This window comes from Strix aluco, chromosome 25, assembly GCF_031877795.1.
Source record: "Strix aluco isolate bStrAlu1 chromosome 25, bStrAlu1.hap1, whole genome shotgun sequence".
Lineage (NCBI taxonomy): Eukaryota > Metazoa > Chordata > Aves > Strigiformes > Strigidae > Strix > Strix aluco.
In genome coordinates this window covers 4956039-4979784 of record NC_133955.1, presented here as the reverse complement: position 1 = coordinate 4979784, position 23746 = coordinate 4956039, and the positions used below count along the sequence as shown (strand labels likewise).

General features: G+C 42.2%; 2 protein-coding genes across 21 annotated transcripts; one reads left to right on the top strand and one right to left on the bottom strand.

Moving 5' to 3' along the window:
• Positions 1–2491: 2491 nt before the first annotated feature.
• Positions 2492–18744, bottom strand: NFYA (nuclear transcription factor Y subunit alpha). 14 transcript variants are annotated; one of them, XR_012626346.1, is made up of 11 exons: positions 18594–18744; positions 15326–15447; positions 13557–13643; positions 11116–11262; positions 9688–9819; positions 8923–9028; positions 8303–8469; positions 7319–7492; positions 6856–6957; positions 5940–6072; positions 2492–5715 (listed from the first exon to the last, which is right to left on the bottom strand). XR_012626346.1 is itself a non-coding variant. In XM_074849988.1 (10 exons), the coding sequence occupies exons 2-10, from the start codon at positions 15398–15400 to the stop codon at positions 6019–6021; spliced, it is 1044 nt and encodes a 347-aa protein (XP_074706089.1). In that variant the 5' UTR covers positions 15401–15447; positions 18594–18744; the 3' UTR covers positions 2492–6018. The 14 variants fall into 14 exon arrangements, 13 of the variants coding, with proteins under 13 accessions (XP_074706089.1, XP_074706093.1, XP_074706090.1 ...); XM_074849988.1 differs by having other exon boundaries at positions 2492–6072; XM_074849992.1 differs by having other exon boundaries at positions 2492–6072; positions 8303–8451.
• Positions 18221–22656, top strand: OARD1 (O-acyl-ADP-ribose deacylase 1). Of its 7 annotated transcripts, none has more exons than XM_074850009.1 (6): positions 18221–18351; positions 19485–19552; positions 20051–20195; positions 20348–20406; positions 20782–20894; positions 21220–22656. In XM_074850009.1, exons 2-6 carry the CDS (start codon positions 19517–19519, stop codon positions 21320–21322), a joined length of 456 nt encoding a protein of 151 aa, XP_074706110.1. In that variant the 5' UTR covers positions 18221–18351; positions 19485–19516; the 3' UTR covers positions 21323–22656. The 7 variants fall into 7 exon arrangements, with proteins under 7 accessions (XP_074706110.1, XP_074706111.1, XP_074706105.1 ...); XM_074850010.1 differs by lacking the exon at positions 18221–18351 and adding an exon at positions 18939–18987; XM_074850004.1 differs by lacking the exon at positions 18221–18351 and adding an exon at positions 19023–19188.
• The last annotated feature ends 1090 nt before the right edge of the window (positions 22657–23746 follow it).

The following is a 23746-nucleotide window of genomic DNA, read 5'->3' as shown; positions in this document are numbered from 1 at the left end:
GGAACTGAAAGAAATTTCAAATTAAGAATAAAGCAAAAAGCTGTAAAAATCAATATCTAAGTGGCTTTGTAATCAGATAACCTATTATGTACTGAGGGTATTCCCTCCAGGCCTACAATGTCTGCTTACTCCCTTGGGTCACTGCCCTTCAAGCTCTTCTGCATTCACGAATTTTCAGCTGTGAGGTCCTTGAGGATTTATTCTGCTCTATTTGCCAACAATCACACTTCCAGAATTTCTGCATTTCATCATGATTGCAGAGCTGTCAGCAATGCAGTGACAGAAAACCAGGACAGCTTCCTTCAGGACCCACACTGACTGACAGCCCGTGGGGGCTTTGCAGCACCTAACAACAGGCTCTGAGTTAGGAGGCCAGATCCCGTACACTCAGCAGAGGGAAGAAGGCATCTTCAGAAGATATTTCCAAATAGAGGGACCTAACTGGACTGACTCTGAACTGCCTGCTGGAGAAACTTCTATCTCACCCATGGGGACACCATCCTCCTGATTTCAACACTTAACATAGGCAGTATGGTCATATCCCACTGTAACTGGCATTAGAAGTACACACCAGTTTTCCATTGGAGCTCTGGGACCACTTCAGTGCAGCTAATGACAAACTCATCCAGTATTTCCAAGCTGTTTTACAGCTAGTGGAAAGATGTCACCTGCAGTTGGGTCACTTGGAAAGCCCTGTTAAGGCATTCACTGCAGGAGAAAGAAACGCAACAGTGTTTGGGGTAAAACTTGCCTTTTTTGTTCTGTTTGTTGCCATCTAGTGACATTCATATGTGCTTTCAACCTCTGCTAGCAGAGAGCTGCTTTTGCACCAGTGTGGGCAAAACTAGTCCCCCTGCACTGCAGTAGTGACTATTGCTCTTTCCAGAACGTAATGTATAGCTACAAACATCTGTGAAGTGCAGTGCATCGCTTCTAAAAGAGTGCCTATCCTAAGAACACAGGAAGAAAAAATAGGCAGAGCATAACGTTTTGCTTTTTTATATGGCTGCCTTTAACCCAAAGAGCTTTTCAAACGGTAAATATACACGACTGTTTCAACAATACTGTAACATACAACTACTTGATACCACACAAAGATCACCTAACAGTGCAGAACCTCAGCCTTGATAAAAGTATTTACATTATCGTAGTGAATGTTTAAGTTACAACACTGCTGAGAGATCCTGAGCAGCACTTGTGGAAGAAACAGTATGCCTGAGAGGGATTAGCAGGCAGACATGGCAACTGACTCTCTCTTAAACCTTTCAAAGTCTCACGAATCCTCTTAAGAGGAAAGCTTCCTTTTGTGCCAAAACACAGAAATAAGCTCTTTCTAAGGGTGTCCATTCAGTCATAGTTGGCCAAAAAAGATAATGACATGATACTTGGGAATTTGGGGACAAGAAGAAATCACCTTCCTGGAAGGTAATCAAGAACATAAAGGCATGAGCCTTAGAAAGGAGAGCATTTGGGTGACATGAAGTTGGATCTCTTACACTTATGCAACCCTGTACAGATTCCATCGCTGCACCCACAGGACACTCCCCATGCTCCAGGGCAGCTTCTGTATAGTCACTGGCTTCTGCGTGGCCTTTCAGGGATAATTATTCAATGCAATGAATCCTACAGCAAGCACGCAGAGACTGGAATGTCACCAAGGCACACTGAGCCAGCTACGCCAACAGACATCCAGGAGCTGTCTAGCTACGGATGGGACATGATGTGACTACTGGGTGTACTTCTCTTCATTATTAGAATGGCATTTTTTTCTTTCAAACAATTGCAGTTCATCCTCTTTTCTCCCAGCCCAGACTCACCGAACATTTTCCCCACGCTCAAAGGACACACAGAAGCAACACTGGCCAGCTCGAAGCAGATTTCCTTCCCCCCTCCAGCTCCATGAGGCCATTTCCCAACTCCAAGCGGGTCACAGCAGCTTCCCTGGGCTCGGAGCTGAGGAAAGCCTTCTTCCATCCTTCCTGCTGCCCCTTCTCAGACAGCCCAGCCCCTGCACACAAACCACCCTACAGCCGCCATCTTGAGGCACTACCTCAGCCTGGGAGGAAGATGGAAGCCCCCTTCACTAGCCAATCAGAGGTGGCCCAGAGCAACACCCATCCAATGAGCAGCAGGGGTGGGACAGCCCCAGCTCCCCTCAGCCAATCAGCACCCAGCACTCATCAGCAGCCCAGCCCTGGGGGCGGGCAGAGCGGTCCCCTCAGGCAGCAAGATGGCAGCATGGGGATGGAGGGGAAGATGAACACCAAGATGGCCGAGCCTGTCCCCACAGTGCAGAAGAGCAGCAGGCGCACGCAGCCATCCCCCAGGGTGGAGGCCGAGCTGCCCTCATGGAAGGCAGGAAAGCTTGCCAGCCGCCTTGGAGTTTCTCAGCGGTGCCAAAACCACTGCCTGCCCTCACGGCTCTGTGTCACTGCTGTCGCTTCCCTGACAAGAGCAGAAGAGGTCTGAAAAAGCAGAGCCAAGGTTTGTTCTCGGTTTATAAATTTTTATTAGCTGGATAGTGTACACAGTACTTACAATTGCATCTATTAAAGACCAAAATACACTTGAAAAAATGCATCATATAAAAAAAATTATAAACTTTTAACTATATACAAACTTTGCCTTACCGTTAATCTCAGTACCCTCCCACACCCATTCACAAAGAAAAGATTTTCTCTCCCCCCCACCCCCCTTTAACATGCAAGGTCTTAAAGCCATTTAGCATCACTTGAGGACCATTTTCCACATCCCATTCTTTACACTCATATAAAACTGGTTTTTGATCGGTTTGCCACTCCAGTGCTCTCCAGGTCAATCGACATTTCTCCCCGAGCCTCTTCTTTTATCCTCATCCACTCTTACGCACTCCTAAAGTGGAGTTTTTGCTCAAGTGTAGCCAATCCACAAAGAATTCTCATTTAATTACTAGAGAAGTTTGAACTTGATGACATCTCCGATTTAACAAATTTACCCAGGAAAAGAAAACAGACTTTTTTTAGTAACATGGTGTTGACCGATAACTCCAATCTCACCAAGCAAACACTACTTTTAGAAGTGATACACATAACCCAAAGCAAATGAAAAATATGACAGTAGCACTCAGGCTTTCACATCACTAAAATATTAACAATAAGACTTCCTATATAACACAAATCCATAGGTCTTAATACACATTCTACAACAACGGATCAGAGAAACTATATATGAAGGGCTTACTGGGAAAAAGTTCTAGCTGTTCTGAAGAAGCTTACAAGTTCTTTAAGAAAAGAAGTAATTACTCATAAAAAAAAATACCTATGTCAGAGCAAGAATCTTGCTTCCCCCTAACTCCCAACTCTCAGAGGGGGCTGTCCAGGACAGACTAGCTGTCAGCTGAGGAGCGGAAACGTTATGGAGAGGCTGTCTTACTCCAGCACAGAGTATTTCTCCAGCACATGAATACTCCACTGACAAAATGTACGGATGCTCTAAAAAAATATTTACAATAATGCTGCAAATTCAACTGAAGCAAATTTTTTGTTATTCCTTCACTAAAAGAGAGCTACATATTTCCTGAAATGGTGAGGATTTCATAGTCGCCAACTGAAGAAAAAAAGCACCATGCTCTAATTGGCCAAGTATTTTAAGGCAGAAGCAACCAAAGGCACCAAAGATGCCATGAATGCAATGGAGGTAAACAAATGCCTTTTAAATAACTAGAAAAAAATCCTAATGTAAGATTTGTGAGTAGAGCGTTAGATTACTAACATAATTTAAGACAAATTCGCAAGAAAGATTTATTTGCACATCAAGAACTAGGCCACCTCCTCCCATAGCTGCAGGTGTCACTGTGTCGAACACTTTCTTTCTCAGCTTCAGTTCACCCTATCAGCTGTGGTAAGGGTAAGAACATGGAACTAAAAATTCAGAAAAATAAACTGAACTCCATTTAGAAAATCCAGCTGCCTAACTACAAATAGCAAATCTGTATTTCTTCTTTGTTCTTTCACTGGCTATGTACCTCCACACATGGCTGACCTAAACACTGTCATCCTTAGTATCTAGACAGGCATACTCTTCCTCCAAGGCTGCCTGCTGTCAATATAGAATCTAACATTTCTCCACATTTCTGCTTCCTCCTCTTGCACTCCTTCCCATCTTCTCATACTCTCAGGTCTATTATTTCTCTCTTTTATCCAAAGTAAATAGAATTTTCAAGGCTCTGTCTTTTTGTATTCTCCCAGTCTTCTACAACTTGCTAATTTGTCCTCCATTTTTCACTTAGTCATACGCTTTAGTAAATGGAAAAAACATAGGGGGGAAATAATATGGGTTGTATTTTTCAAGTTGTATTCACTTTTTTTGTCACTTGAAAACAGAGTTCACTGAATTTAAACCAGTCTCGCCCATCCTTGGCTGCTTTCCTCAAGAACACCTCACCCTCTGCAACTTTACCTATTCAGGTTCATAATCACTTCCCTCAGTGACAATGCCTGGCAATATTTCCAATCCCATGCTTAACTGCTGTGATGCAGTTTTGTTTTAACTACAGAATACAAAAATTAGAAGAGATGGGACTACAGCACACAGGTCATACACAGAGCTTCTGTAAAACTCATTCAAGATGGGAGGAGACCAGGCATGGAAAGATGCAAATAATACCTGTTAAAATGCTTATGAACTACAGGTTCCATCGCCAAATTTCAAATTAGTAAGAATGGAGCAAGCTTAAAATCTGTAATGAGCTACAGAATTAGAGATAAAGATGTATTTTGTCAAGATACACAGCCAGAAGCCAGCTATAGGTCATGAAAAAATCCTTTTTAAAAAATGTAAGTACTCCTCTTTCATTAAGTGCCACTTTTTTACTTATTTAAAGAGGATAGTCTATAAAAAGCCTGAAAGGTTCATCAATATCTGCTTTCAGTTACATCAGGATGAGCTGAGTTGAGTTGCCCTGTGCTTTTGCTGTCATGAAAAAATCCCTCACTGTGTAGAATGAGAGAATTGTGGAACTGATTTAGAACAGACATCAGGAAATACTGTCACAAAGACAGTTAAGTGCTATCACTCTGAGACTGCAGATTTTGTGTCTTTTGCAGGAACCATGCACTGGACTGGCAGGTCAGAAGAAAGATGTAAAAAAAAAAAAAAATCCTTTTGAAGAGACTCACTGAAATGTTTTAATCCTTTTTATACTAGCATCCACTTTTCTTCCAAGGCAACAACTACTGGCAATAAAACATACCAAAAAAAACACTCAGAGATTGCTTTTACTAATTAAATCCTTATCCCCACATCACCCTTTCCCATCTTACTTCTTGGAACGGATACACAATATATCAAGTCCTGTAATAATCTTGAAATATTTCTATCATTGTGACTGGATGGCTGAACTTTTCCCAGAGAAGAGCTTGGTGTTTAAATATTTTACAAGGTGGAACATAAAAGAACCCCCCTTCAGTTTCTGCCAGTTTCAGAAGTGCAGATGCAACAACAGAGAACAGTTCAGTTGACAATGAAGTCCAAAGGTGTAAGGAGTGGATGTAAATAACAAGTCTCTGCTGGGAAAACAAAGTACTGTGGTGTAGCCACATCAGTGCTGGTTGCTATAAACTGGATTATGTCTCTGTACAGAAGAGCTGTAACTCCAAGAGTCTTTGCCGGCCCTGCTTCAGCACGCCAGTTATTGCTGATCACCGGGTCAGTGGCACACTCTCACCCATGGCCAATCTTAATGCAAGAGATGTTTAAAAGAAAAAAAAAAAAAAAAAAGCATGAGCAGTCAGACTCTGAAATCCCTGTGCTGGATCAGAAGAGTATACCAAGAAAGTCATTAAGTGTCTATTTGTTGAGTCAACTGCAGTTAAAATCTCGCCCACATACTGAAAACGTGGTGCTTGTTCTGTAGAAAAGGGTAGGCTGTGATATGGTGATTGTCCCATTGAAAGACTCACTTGATACACTGGAAAGGTAGGACAGACTTGCAGAAGGGACGGGAATTCTATTCAGTTATTTGTTTTCTTTAAGCAGTGGTTAGGAGACTCTGATCATCTGTGTCATTGCTTCTTCATTGGCCTGAGTTGGATCCTACAGATACAAAATACACACCATGTTGTAACTTCAACATTTTTCCGTAACAGCAGAGAGAATCATGCACAACTATCAAGAGGAGATACTCCTGCCCCATCCCTTGATCTCTAAACTGTCGTATTTTTCCTGGGTTTTACAGTCAGTGTAAAAGATTGGGATGTATAAATCTTAATAGTTCCTAGTAATGTGTTGTTTCTGGTAATAGGGAGGACCTAGTACTACTCTAGTATTTGTGAAGGATTCTACTTCAGAGTAAGAAATATTTTTTTGCTAAAGCCACAGGACAGCTTTAAAGCACTAAATCAACAACAGAATTTGCTAATTCTACTCTATTGTGTCCCTTCCTTTGAAAACCTGTCTTGCACTTTTTCTATAAATCAATATGCAGCTAAGAATCAGATATTCACATTTAAAAATTTTCCACCCGATGTCTCTACCTTTAATTCACGTCCTAAAAAAAATACTTCTGGTATGCAACCAGAAAGGCTGCAAAGACTGTAGTTCTTAGGACAAGCATTCCCTGTTTGTAAAACAAATTGAATACATTTCTATCAATATTACTATAATTTAATTACTCAAGGCAAAGACACTTGCTGTCTACAAGAAGTGAGACAGAAGGTTTCTTTACAGCGCCCGAAACAAATTCAAAGGCAGAGAGGGACAAAGGTCAGCAGCCTAGCCCAAAAAAGAACAAACAAAATAGTACAAAGACACCTCTAAAGTGTATTCTGCAGAACTGAAAGTGACAGTTGTCCAAAGAACAGACAAAATTCTCCTTACCTGCATATGAGGGCTGTCTTTTTCCTTTGGTGAGAAGAAACGTCCACCTTCTCCCCGCTTCCTGGCCATGGCATGACGATGCCGAGATTCATGCAAGTATTTCTGCAACAATATGAAGGATGTAATGTAGACCCCAACCTACTATTTCTAGTTCAGTACTTTCAGTGGGGGAAATTCCTGACTGCTAGAAAAGCCTACCCAGTCCTTATCCTTCCCCCCTTCCTGAAGTTATTTGCAGTAAACACCCATTTGCAATACAGCTACATACACATTCAACAATTAAAAGCATGCAAAGGAATCAGAACTGCCACCAAGGGACTTAAATTACTCTGATGTAGCTTATGAATGGAAAAAAAGAAAAAAAATTGAACACTAAGATTCTAGTCCTCATTTTCCAGCACAGGTGGGTTTCTGTGCCTTTCTCCTAGAGCAACCCTGTATTAGATCCGAGTTGTATTCTCACCCTTCTTTCTTTGGGAATTTTTCCCTCCGCTTCAAGCTTCGCACGTGCCTGCCTCCTCTTAAGGATCCGGTGATACTGCTTGGCATTTACATAGAGGGGCTCTTCTTCCAGCATCTCTGCTCCAGGCAAAGGTATTCTCTGGATAGCCGGTACTGATCCGGCTCCAGGTACCATCTGCACAGAGAATATGTTTTTTGTACTTGTAGCTCAGAACACAAAGTGAATGCAAAAAAGTAATGTAAAAAGAAAAAGTTAAAACGGAAAGCGTTTGGTTTTGCTCAGATAATGCACCTACTTAAATTAAAAAGGAGTAATAAAGTTGTTCTCAAACTGCAGAACAAATTTAATGAATTCAATTACTTATCAGTTGTGCTTGATTTTTTTTTCTGATAATGGTAAAATTTCAATGCAATATACAATTTTATGACCATGTTACTGCTTCTTGTATGCTTAAGCATACAGGACATAACCAAAAAGAAAGGGAAGCAATGGGCGTCACTTATTTAATTTATATGATAATTTCAGAGCATTTCTTAAGCAAGTATTACTTGTAGAGCTGCTGACATCTAGTGGGGATGAACAATAAAATTCAAGTAAAATGGCATACTACAACGAAGTAAGAATTAGCAGAAAAAGCTCTCTTATGAACCAGAGAAACAAATACTGAGGGATCCCCAGGAAAAGCAATAGTCGATTCAATCTTTTTACACCTCTGCCTATCAGTTAACAGCTTTATTTTGAATTTCAGTTTCTAGATTTCTGAAGTCAATAACCTGCTGTGGGAAGAAGAAAGTACAGAATACATAGATCATAACAGGACACAGTCCATTCAAACTGAAAACTTGTATTGTTTAAACTTTAAACTAATGGTAGCTACTGAGAAGACTGACCTTATTAAGGTGACACGAATCTCAGACAACAGTTTGTGTACACACATCTTAAACCTCAATCTTTAAAAATATCAATGGAAAGTTAAATACATACCATAACCATCCCACCTGAATTGACAACATTTCCAGCAACTGGCAACGTCACTGTGACAGTCCCTTGTCCACTACTGGTTGTATTGGTGTTGGCTCCCGTTTGGACAATTTGAGCTCCAGCCAAACTGGCTGCTGGAATGGTGATCATGCCTGTAACAGGGACTGTAACTTTAAGAAAATAAAACACAAAAAAAAAAACAAACCAAAAAACACGCACACAAAAAGAAGGGAACACCATTAGTCCCACTTCTGTTTTTTACTCATTCATCCTTCCATAACATGCAGAAAGATTCAGAAAAGCATTGCAAGTTCCATCACCTGGCTCTCATACTTCCTATTTTTTGCATTTGTATCTGCATAGTAATCCCAGTGTCAGATAAGCGATCATGTACTCTAAGGTGTAAAAGCAAACTTAAGCATTTCTATTCTAATAGCCCTTGCCAAAGGAAAGTGCCATTTTTTATCTTTTTGGGGAAAGAACTGCAGACTGAATTCCTGTATAACGTAAACTTCCCATCTTCCATTCACTATGCCAACAACTCGTATCACAGCACTCATGGCACTAAACACCTATCAAAGAGATACCGAGAAGTTCTGACTTTTTCACACCAAAGCTCATACCTTGTTGGAGAATGGTTCCATCAGCATTAACTGGCTGATAGACTATGGTCTGGCCTTCAGCTGCTTGTGCTACCTGTTGTCCTTGAACTGCTATTTGTTGCTGGGTCTAAACAAAACAAGAACACAGTAACTTTACAAATGGCTTATTTTTCAAATTTTACAATTCCTGAATTAACACATGGTGCTTAAGGTGTCTCAGGCATCTATTTCTTCTGCTTTATTACCAGCATCAAGAAATAGGAAGGAACACAAACCAATTGAACTGTAGATAAAATACCTAAAGCACATATACTACTTCTAACAGTGTAATACTTAATATTGAAAGAAACAAGTTTTAGGTTTCCTGTCTCACTGTAAATATGTTAAAAGAAGAACTATTCTGCTCAGAAATTTAATTCTGGTCCTAAACAAAAGAATCTGCAGAAAACCCAGGTATGACTAGACTATTTCACAAAATGGCGCAAGTATGAAACTAGCAATACGTCACGTTTTGAAATTTCAACAAATAGACAAAAACAACCATGAACCAATAAAATACAGAAACACAATGAATAAAAACATGCAATCTATTTATTCTGCCCGAGAGTTATGTATGAAAACACTACAAAAATATGAAATTTATTCTAAAGTTCTCCTCAGTATTTAAAATTCCTCTTTTTTTTTTTTTTTCCTTTTCCTTTTTTTTACTTAACCACACCTTAAGTCATTTGTCAAGTTTCTCTTCCTATTTCTCTCAAAAAAACCCTTTCATGCTGGTGCAGTTACCTGTGTCTGGCCAGCAGTAACTGCAGTCTGTGGCTGCTGTATAATGATCTGCTGGGTCTGGCCCTGCTGCCCCTGTACCTGCACAGCCTGCCCACCTTGAATCTGAATCTGACCTGGCTGGACCAACTGAATCTGTGGAAGAAAGAGTCAGAAAGGAACATTAACTATGCCTCTTATTTCTCCCTCCTTGGCCTCAGCATTACCAAATCATCTCTGAGGATGATTTACTGTTGCAAAGAAAAAGAAAGCACTGATTCTTCTCTTTTTCATTTTAAAATGAAGAGTTTTAATTTATTCCTCCCTGTGATACAGCAGTCACAACCATACAGAATAGAGGAAACATAACATCCTAGTGTCATTATGCCCTAGCAGTTCTCCACTGCTTACACAATAAAATGGTCAAAAGAAATAAATCATTCACATGGAACTAGGAATAATAATACTCAGGTGAAAGAAAAAATAAGAGAGCTAAGATTTAAGATATCTGTAGAGTGTTAATAATCCAGCATACAGAAGTACTCCTGGATATATATAAAAGTTGTCTTCAGCTTTGCAGAGAAGTTTTTCCACCAATGTGGAACATTTCTTAGATTAAAAAAGAGGAACTAGAATATGGTTCAAAGCTTGTGCTTAAAAACCCAGTTAAGGATTTTTCCTCCAACAACCAGACTGTAAAGAACCTAACACAAAAATATAATGTCTTTCAACAAAAGAAATTTTAAATAAACACTAAATAAACCTCTTGCAACACCAAGATACCATGTGCCTTCCTGGACTGTGCTGAACTTGATTCCTAAATCCCATTCTCAAATCACTAGAGCACTTTCATTATGCCACTGTTACAGCTCTTCCTTTTGCTTTTGAGAAACACACTTCGAGCACTTGTTCAAATTTAAAAACTGTCTTTTAGACAAATATTTCAAAATAATTGCTTCTAATCCTTCTACAGTATTACCTTCGGTGCAACGGAAATGTTTAAATTTCACCTTCAGCCATCTTATATTAGATGATCTCAGCACAAGAGTTATTTTCAAGAAGCTTTCTTAAATAAATAATAATTTTTTAAAAATCCTCTTTCTGAGCCATAAATTTGAGTAGGCACCAGAACACCAACTATACTGCAAGGGCCAGTTAAAATAAGAATTAAAAAAACCCAAACTCAACTAAAAAAACCACAAACCAACTCCAGCTGTATTTTAATGGACTTCATTTAAAAGGTTTGCACATTCCCATAAAATACAAAAATCAAATACACAAAGAACTTTCATTGCATTCTTAACGTGCAGCTCACTGCCAGATCCATAGCTGGAGAACAACCGTCTTTGCCCCGTTTATTTTAAGAGTGCTGAGGCAAACGTACTATCTGACAAGGTGAGAACATCACAGTTCATTCTTTGCAATTTATCTTAATTAAATTAGGGTTCTCACCTGCTGCAGTCCCTGTGTTCCAGAAACCGGGACCTGCATAATTGTCTGGCCCTGACCCCCGGGCACAGCCTGCACCATGATCGGCTGGCCAGTTGATGTGATCAGCTGACCTCCGCTTACTTGCACCATCAGTGGTTGACCCTGGACCTAGGAAAGAGGAGAAAAAACAAACAGAACAATGAAAAAGTCTGGTGACATGAAGCCAGAAACTGAAGTGGCTACCACATGAGGCTAAATGCTTACCTATTTTAATGCAGTGACCAGGGAAACTGAGCAACAGTCACTAACCTGGGTTCATAATCAGCATCAAATATTTTTAGATTCTAAAACTTTTTCCATGATGTGCTACTGGGTTTAATATTCTTTTCTGTTGCAGTCTAAGCAAAACTTCCAAGTCTACTTGCAATAAAGCATGAAAAGCATGGCTAAATTTTCCAGACACATAACTTCCTTCATGCACAGGCCAGGAGCAAAGTGTAATAAAAGAAACTTCATTATCCACATCACTATTACTAATCTTTAATTGGGGTTCCTAACGAGAAAGCTCTAAATAAGCTATTCTGACAGAGATTCTGAGGTAGCTTCAACTCTCTCCAACTACATGCTTACACTTCCACTTCCTAACTGATACATAGCATGTGATGTTCTTCAAGAACCTTTTCATGGCTAAGTGAAATTATAAATGTAACAACAGAAAATGCAGTTCAGTAAGGAAGAGTGAAAGAAAATCAACAGCAGCCACTTCTTGGCCCAACAAGGCTTACAGCAGATTTATAAATTTGGTGTAAGAGTCTCTGGACTGTCTGTCAGAGACATACAGAGACCGGGTATGTCTCTGGTTACTGGGAAAAAGGCCAATGAAAAGAAAAGCAAGGGGAAAACCCCTCTGTTTAAACACCCTCAACTGCTATGTCCCCAAGCCTCCCAAAACAAACCTTTGAAAATACCACACCTCCGCAGTTTGAATGTGAAACGAGTCTTATGACCTAGGTAATCCCTCTTTATCATGCTCTGAGATGTTTAGAAACCAGAGCAACACAACATGATAAAAAAATCACCGAGTTCTTGGGTTTTCTACTTGGAAATTTCAAGAATATGCAATAGCAAACGCTCCCTCTTCAACCACTGTAAAATACCAGGCTAAAACATCAGTACGGATTTTCAGCACATACTGAACTACCTAAAAAAAGCTTCACTTTGCATAGTTCAAATACCTTAGTGAATTATATGCTAACACATCCATGGAAACAACCACAGTGATCAATGCCCTACATAGAATATTGTGACTTTACAGGTCACCTAATACCCTTGTGACATTGTTCTGTTCCTCAACCTTGTAACTACTGCATACAAGTCCCTAACAAAAATTGGTAGTACTTGTTTTGAATTACAACAGAGAGAGAGATAAGCATGCTCGTGTCAGCCAGAGAAGCACAGTCAGCAGTACAATATCCAATAAGCAGAAAGAGAAATGATGCATTCCAAGATTCGTGTTAATGTATTAAGAGCAAGCCAAATAAAAAAAAAAAAAAAAAAGAAGAGGGGGAGGCACATAACAATGACCAGGAGGCCACAGTGACCCAAGCAATTCAGTCAGCCAGCTTTTCATATTTTAACTCTGAACATAAATGCTGTGTTCAACTTTACACCTGGCAAGACCATTCTGGCCTCTTGGAACTCTCCTCTGAAGAATTAAAAACCAAACAAAACACCGAGTGGAAAATGCACTACTAAACTGCTACAGCCATCTGGGGCTTATCAACCCCTTTAAAAGCTTCCTATGTAAGCTAACGAAATTAAGTTTGCAAGACAGAAAATACTTCATACTGAAACAAATCAGGGTTTGAAATAACTTTGCATTTCTTTCCAATTTGTGATGTATTTACTGTTAGGATACATACTTCTGCTGGATCTCCCTGTGTTGTTCACACATAAATAAGAAATCGGATCTCAGTCCCACTGAGGCCAATATTGTCCCCAGGTGCCCTTTTTAATCACAGATGAAAACGTTTCGCTCATGGGTCATCCACCACCTCTCTGTCTTTCTTTCATGTAGTGAAGACACAGAACTACTGACAGTGGATAGCAGAAATCTAATCTCTTTGAACTACAGGAAATCTTTGGGTTATATCTCTTGACTGTTACTTCCTCATCTTGGTGTTTTTTCCTTTTAAGTCCCATTTCAACCGCTATTCACTTTCAGAATTACAGCAGCAGGAATTCATGAATGCATCAGGGTTTCTGGCATGCACCTGAGATCCAATGAAAAGCTATAATCCCACGCTCTTCATGGAAAACCCTACAGCTAGCATAAAGCACAGATACTGCTGCTAACAAATTCTCCTGTTCCTATTTCAAACCCTGGAAAAAACACAGCATTAGATATGTGGCGATGGTGAGAGTCATGCAGTGCTCATAAACACAATTAGAGAGATCACCACTACCTGGAGGGTCTGGACTTGCTGGCCTGAGGCGGATGCCACCTGGGCCTCAGTCTGCAACTGGACAGCAGTGACACCACCCTGCTGCTGGGAATAGGAACAGGAATAGCTTGAAACATGGAAATGCACAGCTCTGACAAGAGACAATGACACTTTGCTGGAAGAGGGTGAATTTAAAATTCATACACGCTGCTCTTGGAACATAAGGAATGTGAATACGTTTAGCAAACCTAAGAATGGAATACCAACAAAACTGCATATGATACTGGCAGGCTTCAATATCCCAAACAAAAATCACTTACAAAAAAACACGAGAGATTGTTTTGCAGAATTTAAAATCTCAGCTTCGTTGTTTTAGACTGCTACCTTTCTGCTTAATGTTTCACAGACCAGATTTCTTCCTGTGAATGGGTTCCAAATTTTTGTCAGACTTGTTAGTTACAATAAAGGCCATAAATTGCTTTCTGTACAGAAGAGCAGCACAGATGACTACAGTCTAAGCTTCATCTATGTCACCCTGCATCAATGTCTTCCCACCACTGACCTTGAAGGACAATCTTGAGAGGTTGCAAGAGCGGTTAAATCTAAAAGCCTTTTCTATCTTTAGACTCTTTAGTAAGAGTCCCAAAATAATCTGCATTAACTGTCTTAGCGTTTTGGGAGATGAAGGACATCTCTCTACTAAAAGCTGTACTACAACAAACCTATTGAAAAAAATTTGAGAAAAATATTTCATGTCAAAGACAACACAGGCTTTAAGAGCATGTACTAAAAATTACACAAGCCAAGCTATGATTTTACCTCCTTTTTACCTACAAAGTGTCAATAAAACCAAATAAATTTTTGGTTACCTGTTGGAAGCAGGTATTTTTGATAATTCTTAGTATATAATTTTTAACCTCAAGTACAATCTTGTTCTTACTGAAAAAGTCAACTTCAACTAAATTCAATGGAAGAAGACGGTCCCGCTATCAAACACTCAAATGGCATGAAGACAAATCAAAGTGTATCTCACTGAAAACATAATCCAGTGGCTCATTCACTTTCATGACAAACTAAGAAACTCCTCTTGCCTCAAACTAGAACTAACATAAGATGAAACAAAAACTCATCAGCAGCACAACTCATCTGAAAATGCATTACTGTATCCGAATGGGTGAAAACAACAGCAAAAATCTGTAAGCCCTTAAAAAAAACCCCAGTCCTCCTCATCTGCACATTATAATACGAACTAGAAACTTCTTTCTAGAATGGATTAATTAATCCAAAACTACATGTTTTGTTGCAATTCCTGTACTGTCTGTTCATTTTGATCCGCCTGTAGTTCTAAAAGAACGGATCTCAAAAAATACTTCTTTTAAGCCTAGAGAAGGCCTCTATGGGCTTGAACAAAACCTGTTTCAATTTTGGGGGGAAATCTACATCGTTCCTTGTGGACAACTGTTTGGATTAACATTCTGTTTCCTGTTTTCAGAGAGGATTTATTACTTTCTTCATGTCACTACCAGTTTGCAAACTCCTTACTACGCTGAAATTTGGTAACCCGTATACCCGCAATTTTATTAATTTAATAATCAATATTTTAGAAAAACATATTTACTCTGACTTCAAGGCAAGTCAGATCACTGACCGGGTGACAAAGGTCAGGTAAACATATCCCCAGACAGTATCATGAAGCATCTTCCTGGTTCTGTGAAACTCTGAGAAGTACAAACAGATTTGTAACTCAGCACTGGCAAGGCCAGCTCACCCGTTATCACTTTGCCTACCTGCTGCTGAATCTGTCCAGCCTGCACAACGATCTGCTCCGTGGAACTGTTACTATTCGCTGTGTACTGCTCCATAGTGCTTCAGTTCCAACAGGGTAAAAGGCACACCTCAGTCTGTGTATCTGGCAAGAACAAGTTAAAAAAGCATGTGATTATCGTCCCAAGGTTTGAAGATTAGTATTACTTTGCAATACCTGGAAAGCAAACCATCTGCTGACACTGAGGTCAGAATCACACTGTAAGAGCTGCTGTTTAATCAAGGACCTGCCTCTTTCATAATGTCACCTTACTTTCATTGAGTAACAAAACTAGAATTGTAATTTCAAGAGCACGTAACATGACTGAGAAGCAAGAAGTACCTCAACCTCAATTCTGTCATTATCTTCAGTGAATCAAATAGTAGCTATGAACCTATTTGTCCTCATGTTTCACCCCTCGAGTCTGTGTATTCTGGGCTACAGACAGCTGCCTACATGGCATATTGGTGGAGGAGTTATCACTAAAAAACCTCACAAAATACAAAGTTTAGGTGTAAAACCAAACTACATTTTAAGAATTCAACAAAGCTAGGTGAAACTGTCTCTCCTTCCCCAACTATGCAGCACTCCCTCCTCATATCTCTTTCTTCTCTTCCTACTTTCCTACATTTTGAAAAGAGCCAGCAGACTTCTCGCTGCTTCCATCCTTTTACTGCCTCTCATTTCTTGGACCCTTGCCTACACATATGAAGAACATACTGTTGAAATAAAATACTTGGTTCCATTGCCTCCTTCTCCCTCACTTCTCTTCTCAGTTGATCAACAAGGGAAGAATTCTTACTATTACTTTTAATGAGGTATTTGATTTATGCTATGACTGAACAAGTACCTGCTACATAGTGAAAAAGCAGCCTATAACTTTAATCTTCGAAGTCTAAGGCAACAGAAACCCAGGCTCCTCCAGTTTTCACAGAAATGCACACAAAATTTATTCACAACTTTAACTGTAGCAGTTGCTGTGGTTACTACTGTAATGACACCCTTTGCACTTCCTGCTCTTTAAAACATCCTTTGCACTTCAATGTCTTGCATTTATCTTAATACTTCATTTTTTCATCAACTTACTCGTCACCATGGCCTAAGAAAACACACAATGATTTTACATTTTGTTGTTTTCTTGCTTTGGTTAACACCAAATGTCGCTTACCTACAAAAATCAATAATTAACCAGTATGTAGTGTGACAGACCAGAAGCACGTTCATTATAGTGGGCATAATACTCAGCCATAATAATGTAAGAACCTTCTGAGTCCCTATCAGATCTTTTGTTCAGAATAAGGATGTAATGACACTAATCCTAGAAATCACAAAGATAACGTGTCACAGCACTGAAAGGCACTACATTTTAATGCAATTTTAACTCTATCCTTGGCCCATTTAGTAGCAGTTATTCACAGCTTGCCAGAATAAAAGATAAATAACCTTTCTGAAGATGATACTGTCTACTAAGGTTCTTATTTCAATTTTACACTGCATACTTAATTTCTGCCCTAAATGCCTGTGGGCCTGTCAGAAAACAGTTCCCACATTTCATTCTTCAGGGAAGTATTTCAATAGCAAGCACAGGATGCCAGTGAACCGTATCTGCAAAAAGTTCTCTGGCTTCCTTAATGCCACAACCAGCAATCAAGCACAGGCATACTTCTCCTTGGAAATGCTTCTTCACAGACTCTGGTATCAAGCTTCTGTCTTGTTTACTTAAAATATTAGCGGCATTGTAATCCTGACTCTCTGCACCAGCTGTGGCTAGCCAGAGTTACAAACAGAAGATTTTACATGTGCTTGATCATAGTCCTCCAAGGGATTGTTTCATTGCCTTCATTAAAACACAGAGCACTGGCTTTACTGTATTAAAGTTAAATTTTAAAGATCAGTGATCTACTTCAATGGCATGCTCCTCCCACAGCTGATCTCACCAGCCAGCTCCTCCTCACCAGGCCCTTGCCTGCACTGAGAATGACTGTGTTCTAGTTCTATCAGCATATATTGATATATATATACATATATATACACGAGGCCGTAGAAGCTACATCAACAACAGTTGCCTCAGCAAATAAGCTACGCTAAGAGCAAACTAGCACGCTAAACTGTGCTAGGACTTGAGCTAGCTTGAAAGCATCATTTCAAAACGTGCTGCACCCTGAAACATTACTAAATTAGCAGAAGTTTCTAGGGCAGACCCTGTCAGTCTGTGCAGATGATCATTGTCCTCCAAGGACACCAGTGGAGGACAGACACCCACACAAAGCCAAAGACAGGATTTAATTAAACAACACAACCTGGACACAGTCTTATCTCCCCCTGTCCGGCAGAATAAAACGTGTGGTACCCAGATTTTGTTTCTGACCTTCTTACGAAACTGCAAGTCAGGGAGTTCATCCAGGGGACGTTTTTATTTTATTGCAGAAAGCCTCAGACCTGCCGTGCTCAGGCGGGCGAGGCAGCGTCCTGCAGCTCACGGAGGAGAAGGCACGGTAGCACCGGGGCCCCTCGCTCCCCAAAAAGGGCTGCTTGTCCTCACAGAGGAGCACATGGCTGGCGACATTTGGCGTTTAGGGGAGGCGGGAGGGGGAGCGTCCACACCCGCTTCACCGGCACGCTGGCAGCCCCGGCAAAGAGGAAGGGGGGCAGCGACCTGCCCTTGGCGCACACTCGGCGGCTTCCCCCCACCTCCCCCGGGCAAGGCGGAGAGGAGGAGGAGGAAGGGCGGGGGGGTGCGGGGGGAGGAGGAGGAGGAGGGGCAGCCCGGGCTGCCCGCGGCCCATCTGTCAGCAGGGCCGGCGAGGGAGGCTCGCCCGCTCCGCTCCCCCCGCCCGGCCGGTCGAGGGCGGGGCCCTGCCGGCTCCCGTCCCAGCGGCCCTGCACGGGCAAGGCCTGTCCCCGCCACGGGAGGCCGGGCCCGCCGCGCACCTCCCCTCAGCTGCCCAGGCCGCGGCCGCGCCTTCTCCTCCACCGTTGCCACCCTCGGCCCCGCGCCCGCACCTCCCGGTACGCTCCGCCCGCCCCCATCCCAGGCCCTCTCCTCCCGGGGCCCGGCGGCCCTAACCCCTCTCCTCCCGGTGCTCCCCCCCGCCACCCCCGGAGGAGCGGGGCCCCGTCCCCTCGCCTCCCCCAGCGCCCGGCCGGCCGGCCCCGGCCCTGCGAGCGGCCTCCTGACTGGTCACTCGGCCCCGCCAATCCCGGCGCTGGGGCCGGCGCTCGGGGGCTCCATATTGGCTGCTCGCACTCACCGTGCCTCGCTCCCCCGGTTCGGGTCCCGCGCTGATTGGCTCCGCTACCGGCCCCCGAAACCCAATCAGCGCCTCCACTCAGCCGCCGCGCAAAATGGCGCCCAACCCCGAACAAAGGCGAGGGAGGGGGCGGGCACGGGCGGCGCAGGCGCACGGCGGCGCCCGCCCCGATGGCCCCGCCCCGCGCGTCGCGGCCCTCAGCGCCGGGCCCCGCCCCCCCGCGGCTCCTGCGCCTGCGCCTCAGGCCTTGCGCGCGCCGCCCGGGGCCGCCGCCGCCAGCAATGCGCATGCGCCATCTGCGGCTCCACCCCTTCCCCCGCCTCCTCGAGGCTCCGCCTCCGGGCGTCTGGCGCATGCGCCGGGCCGGCGGGAGGGCGGCCTCGGAATGTTCTCGGCGAGTATCATAGAGAGCGCGGTCCTCCTGCCTGCCTAGAGAGGCGAGCGAGCGAGTGACGGCGGCCATTTTGCCGTGACGATCAGGCCGCCGCGGGGGAAGCAGGAGCAGGCTGGGGTTGATTGATGTGGGGAGCGCTGGGGAGGGGCTTCGCGGCGCAAGCCTCGGCCCGGCGGATCGTTCTCCACGCTGTGCCCGCGGGTGTGGCCTGCTGAAGGGTTTCCTGAAGGGGCAGGGGGGGCTTGGCCCGTGGGTGCTAGTTGTGTGGTGAGCCTTGGACAGGGGCCTCCTTGGACCTCGTGGGCTGTGGGGCTGCAATGGGAAAGCTTGCACCGCACTAACCGGGGTACTGGCCTCCTCCTTTGCTGTTTTCAAGGGGTGTATTGATTGTCCCAGTTGTCCCTTAGGTAAAGCAGGCTTACCCTTGCATCTTCTGGCACACCAGCTTATTGCATAGTTTGGAGTTCCTAATAACTGTTTTTCTCTCATCTTTTCAGCTGCAGGAGTTTTCACCATAGCTCACGTTACCATGGCCACCCACTTCTCCAAGGATCAGGAGGAGAGAGTGCGTAGAAAATGGGTTATGTGGGCTACTGCTGTGATGCGTGTCTCTTTACAGAGGCCTTCCTGTTACTAGAGACCTAATAACGTGGCAGCTAGCTGTACCATGTAGCTTTTTGGAGCAAAGTTGCTGATAATACTAATTTTCTTGTGGTTTTTATGCATATGTCAGTGATGCAGGTATTGTAGACAGCACAGAGTTTACCTGCTTAATTAAATGTTGGCATATTCAGGACTGACAGGTGTGCACTAATCCAGCTGTAGTGTTTATTACATCATTTTCCTTTTCAAGCACTGATTTTGTAAAATTAACTGCTGAGATGGCACATGATACTCTTGTAGAGAAGATAGTTATCTGTATATTGGGCTTGAACTTCATCTTAAACTCAATACCTTACACTCTTTACTGTACAGATGTGCCAGATTCTCTGTTATCTGAGTGTTCTGTTACCTGAGTCTGCACTCTTAACTTATTTACCCTTCTGTTTGTGGTGTTTTCCAGATCAAGTGTGTTAAGGGGGACCTTTTCTCATGCCCCCAGACGGACTCATTGGCTCATTGCATCAGCGAGGACTGTCGCATGGGTGCAGGCATAGCTGTTCTTTTTAAGAAAAAGTTTGGAGGCGTGCAAGAGCTGTTGGATCAACGTGAGTGATACACGTGGGGTGGACATGCAGGAGCTGAAGGGAAAACCTTGATTTCCAGCAGTAAGGGTATTCCAAGCTACTTGGGGTGCCGGGGGAATTATCCAGTGGAATATAACTGTTTTAAAAATACCTTCTTAACTTCTTCACTTTAGAAAAGAAGACTGGGGAGGTTGCAGTCCTCCAAAGAGAGGACCGATACATTTACTACCTGGTAAGAGCAGAACATTACTTGGGCGCTTCCCCGTAACTAAATTATATTAGATATGATGATGAGGGCTTTAAGTCGTGGGGTTTTTTGAGTATGTTCTCCTAAATAACAGGTGTGTGATGTATTACTCAAATATTGCTAGTTGAGGAGAAGCAAAGCTGTCTTGTATATGAATATTTAAACTTTTAATGGACAGAATTAGCTGCTAAATCACACTATTTTAAGCTGTGAAATATAGTGCTTTTTCCAAGTTTCTTTCTCTTCACAGTAGGAAGTCTGGATGTGGAGTTTCAGAGTATAGTGGAATGTGTTTTTTATAAAGAATAGTTTGCAGTGATCATGCCAAAGGCACAACTGACCTTTTACATTTATGCTTAGATTACGAAGAAGAAAGTTTCTCACAAACCAACATACGAGAACATGCGAAAGAGTTTGGAAGCCATGAAGACTCACTGTCTAAACAATGGAGTTACTGACATTTCTATGCCTAGGTAAGAAAATTACTGCAATGTATATGCTTCAGTGTTTCTTGCATAGAAGGATGTTTGAGAGATGATCCCCTGCTGTGAAATAAGAGTTCAAGTATCCACTTCTCTTTTATTCGACTCTTCTGTTCGATTGTGCAAATGAATTTGCATTTCCCAGTGCGTCTAAATGATAGCAAAACATACAGGCTTGGTTGTTTCCCTATTTTAACTGCATTATGTTGATTTATGGTGAGCTGAGTTAGTGCCACATAAAACTGTAGCTGGGCTAGTTGTTCATAGCATGCTTCAAAAGAGGCCATTACAGCTGTTTTGATGTCTCATTTTCCAGGATTGGATGTGGACTTGACCGCCTGGATTGGAATAAAGTTTCAGCAATACTTGGGGAAGTGTTTGAAGACACAGATATAAAGATCACAGTTTACACTCTGTGAGCAAAAGAGTTTAAAGAGAGCCCCATTTCCCTTGCTTTCAGGAGTAGAAAACTGTTAACTGATGAGGGGGGAAACTGCATGCCGAGCACATTCTTTGTCTGAGCATAGCTCACTCTTGTGTTGGCAACAACAACAAAAAAACTCCAGTGCGGCTAATTTGGGATATAGTGTTCAGAGAGCCTGTGAAGAAGGCAGGAGTGTTGTAACCCTCGGGGAGATCCCAGTCTGTCCCAGCACACCACCAGATGTCACTGGTCCTCCACGGAGCACCTGCCTGCGCTAGAGGTTCTTCATAAAGCTGACAGTTCCTCTGCAGAGTGTAACTGGAGCTGTCTGTTGCTTAGGGATTTGTTGGTTTGTAGTTACGGTTGATAATGATGAGCTGTGGAGCCCTGTAACTTGAGAAAAAAAAGTTCTGCAATGTTCATATCTGGCATACAGTTTACTCTGTTACAGGATTAAAAATTTAATTTCTCCCTTCTGGCCACAAATACAATTTTTTGTTATGAGATTGTACTCGCTAGGAATCATGCTGTCAACATTAAATAAATAGCTGTTCAGTACTATGCTGTCAGGTGAGAGCATGGTCCTTTTGAAAAACACCTATGTCTGTGTTGTGGCTGTATTCTAGAGGACAGCTGGGTGTCGAGGGGGAACGCTGGAGATGTGTAAAGACACCATGTGGGTGCATTTTATACTGTATAATTGATGTAGTTTGCAGAACTCTGTTTTCTGAGAATCCACACATGAATGACTTGTGCTGTAAAAAGTCATAGTACGGAGTTTAAGGTTCTTTTTCTACTGCATTTGTAGTTCAGCTTTTACATACAGGTTGGTGTTTGTCACCAGTAGCAAAAGCAAATCGGTAACACAGTTCATCAGATCATTGGTAAACACTTGATTTGTGGAAGTTTAATTCCAGTGCTGAAGAACTATCACACAGTCTGCATCTCCTTTATGTTTGGTTTTTCCCACCCTCCCATAATAACAAATCTTTTTGACTTCTGTCATAGTGAATGCCCAAAAAGATGCCAGGTGTGTTAAATAAACTTAAAAGATGGGACATAACAGTTGAGGAGTTTGCAGCGTAACATAGGGTTTCTAATTGGTTTTTCACTATGAATTGAAAGGGTGGAGCGTTTTCTGTTCTTAGCATTATGGGTTAATCTGTATTGTGTGGTTTCTTTGCTGATCCTGTTTGTGTCTTCAAGAGCTTCATATTATTACTCTCCCTGTTTGTTGACCTTCCTTTGTAAACTTGTTTTTGGTGGATAATTGCTGTAGCTAAATACACAACTGGGAAAAAAAAATAAACTGAGTAAGACATACAGGAACTTGGAGTATTGAGCTGGGCAAGAGTGGACATCAGGACTGTTCATTGATTTAGTCTTTATTTATGTTTGTTTTTTAAATCTAGTGGTAAAGAGATGAAATCCAGAGTGGCTCCACAAAGGTTTTCTTAATTGCTGCTTGTTGTTTTTTCTGCCTTGAAAATTTATGCCAGGATTTAGTGCAGTTGACTGAGGTAAGAGATGGGTGCGGTCAGCAGTTTTATGTGTGTGTCTAACACCATTCAGCTTGTGACAGTGCAGGAGGAACCAACGTGAGGGACTGATTGGAAGAATGAACCCTGTCTGACTCCGTTTCTTAGCTGATGAGTGTCCCTGTGACCCTTGTTTGGTTTGTGCCTTGTTTTATATAGAAAGTGATATGCCCATATTTCCTCTCTGTCTCCCACACTTGTACGTACTCTTGAAATTTTTTTGGCATACAGTAATTCTCCTTTCTCATGCTGCACTTCAGCTACGAGATATTTCATACATGGCTGTCCCAGGATGTCTCACTTGTCAGGTTAAATTTAGGACCTCTTGCAAATAGAGAAGGAGGAATAAACAGTACTATAGGTTTTTGCAGTGACTTCCAATTTTATTTCACTTTGTTTTTTCCCAGTTTTATGTCACAAACATCACTGAACAAGGGGAAAAGGTATTTGATGTATTTGAAATCAAGTTCCTAGGACTCCATCATAACTTAGAATAGACCAGTTAGCCTTAATTTAAATCACAGCTCTTGATTATTGAGGACAGAGGAAGAAAACCTTTTTTTCACCTTAAATCACTTTCTCTTCAACATTTATGAAGTATGTACTTTCTAAATGCATTTATCTAATTGGCAGCTTTGTTCTAAGATCTTGTTAAGTAGTCCTAGTATGTGAGGCCTGCAGTCTTTTCCTGTAGGTCCACTGCAGTCCATTTAATTACAGACTTTAATCATACAGTTGCCTTCTTTTTTTCCTATCAGCAGAGCCAGCATGGGTTTGTTTGGGATAGGGGTGCAGGGAGGAACAAAAGAAACCAAAAAAAAATCCCAAACACCAAAGATCTGTGTTGTATATGTATCTGTAGTCCCATCGGGGCCTAGTCT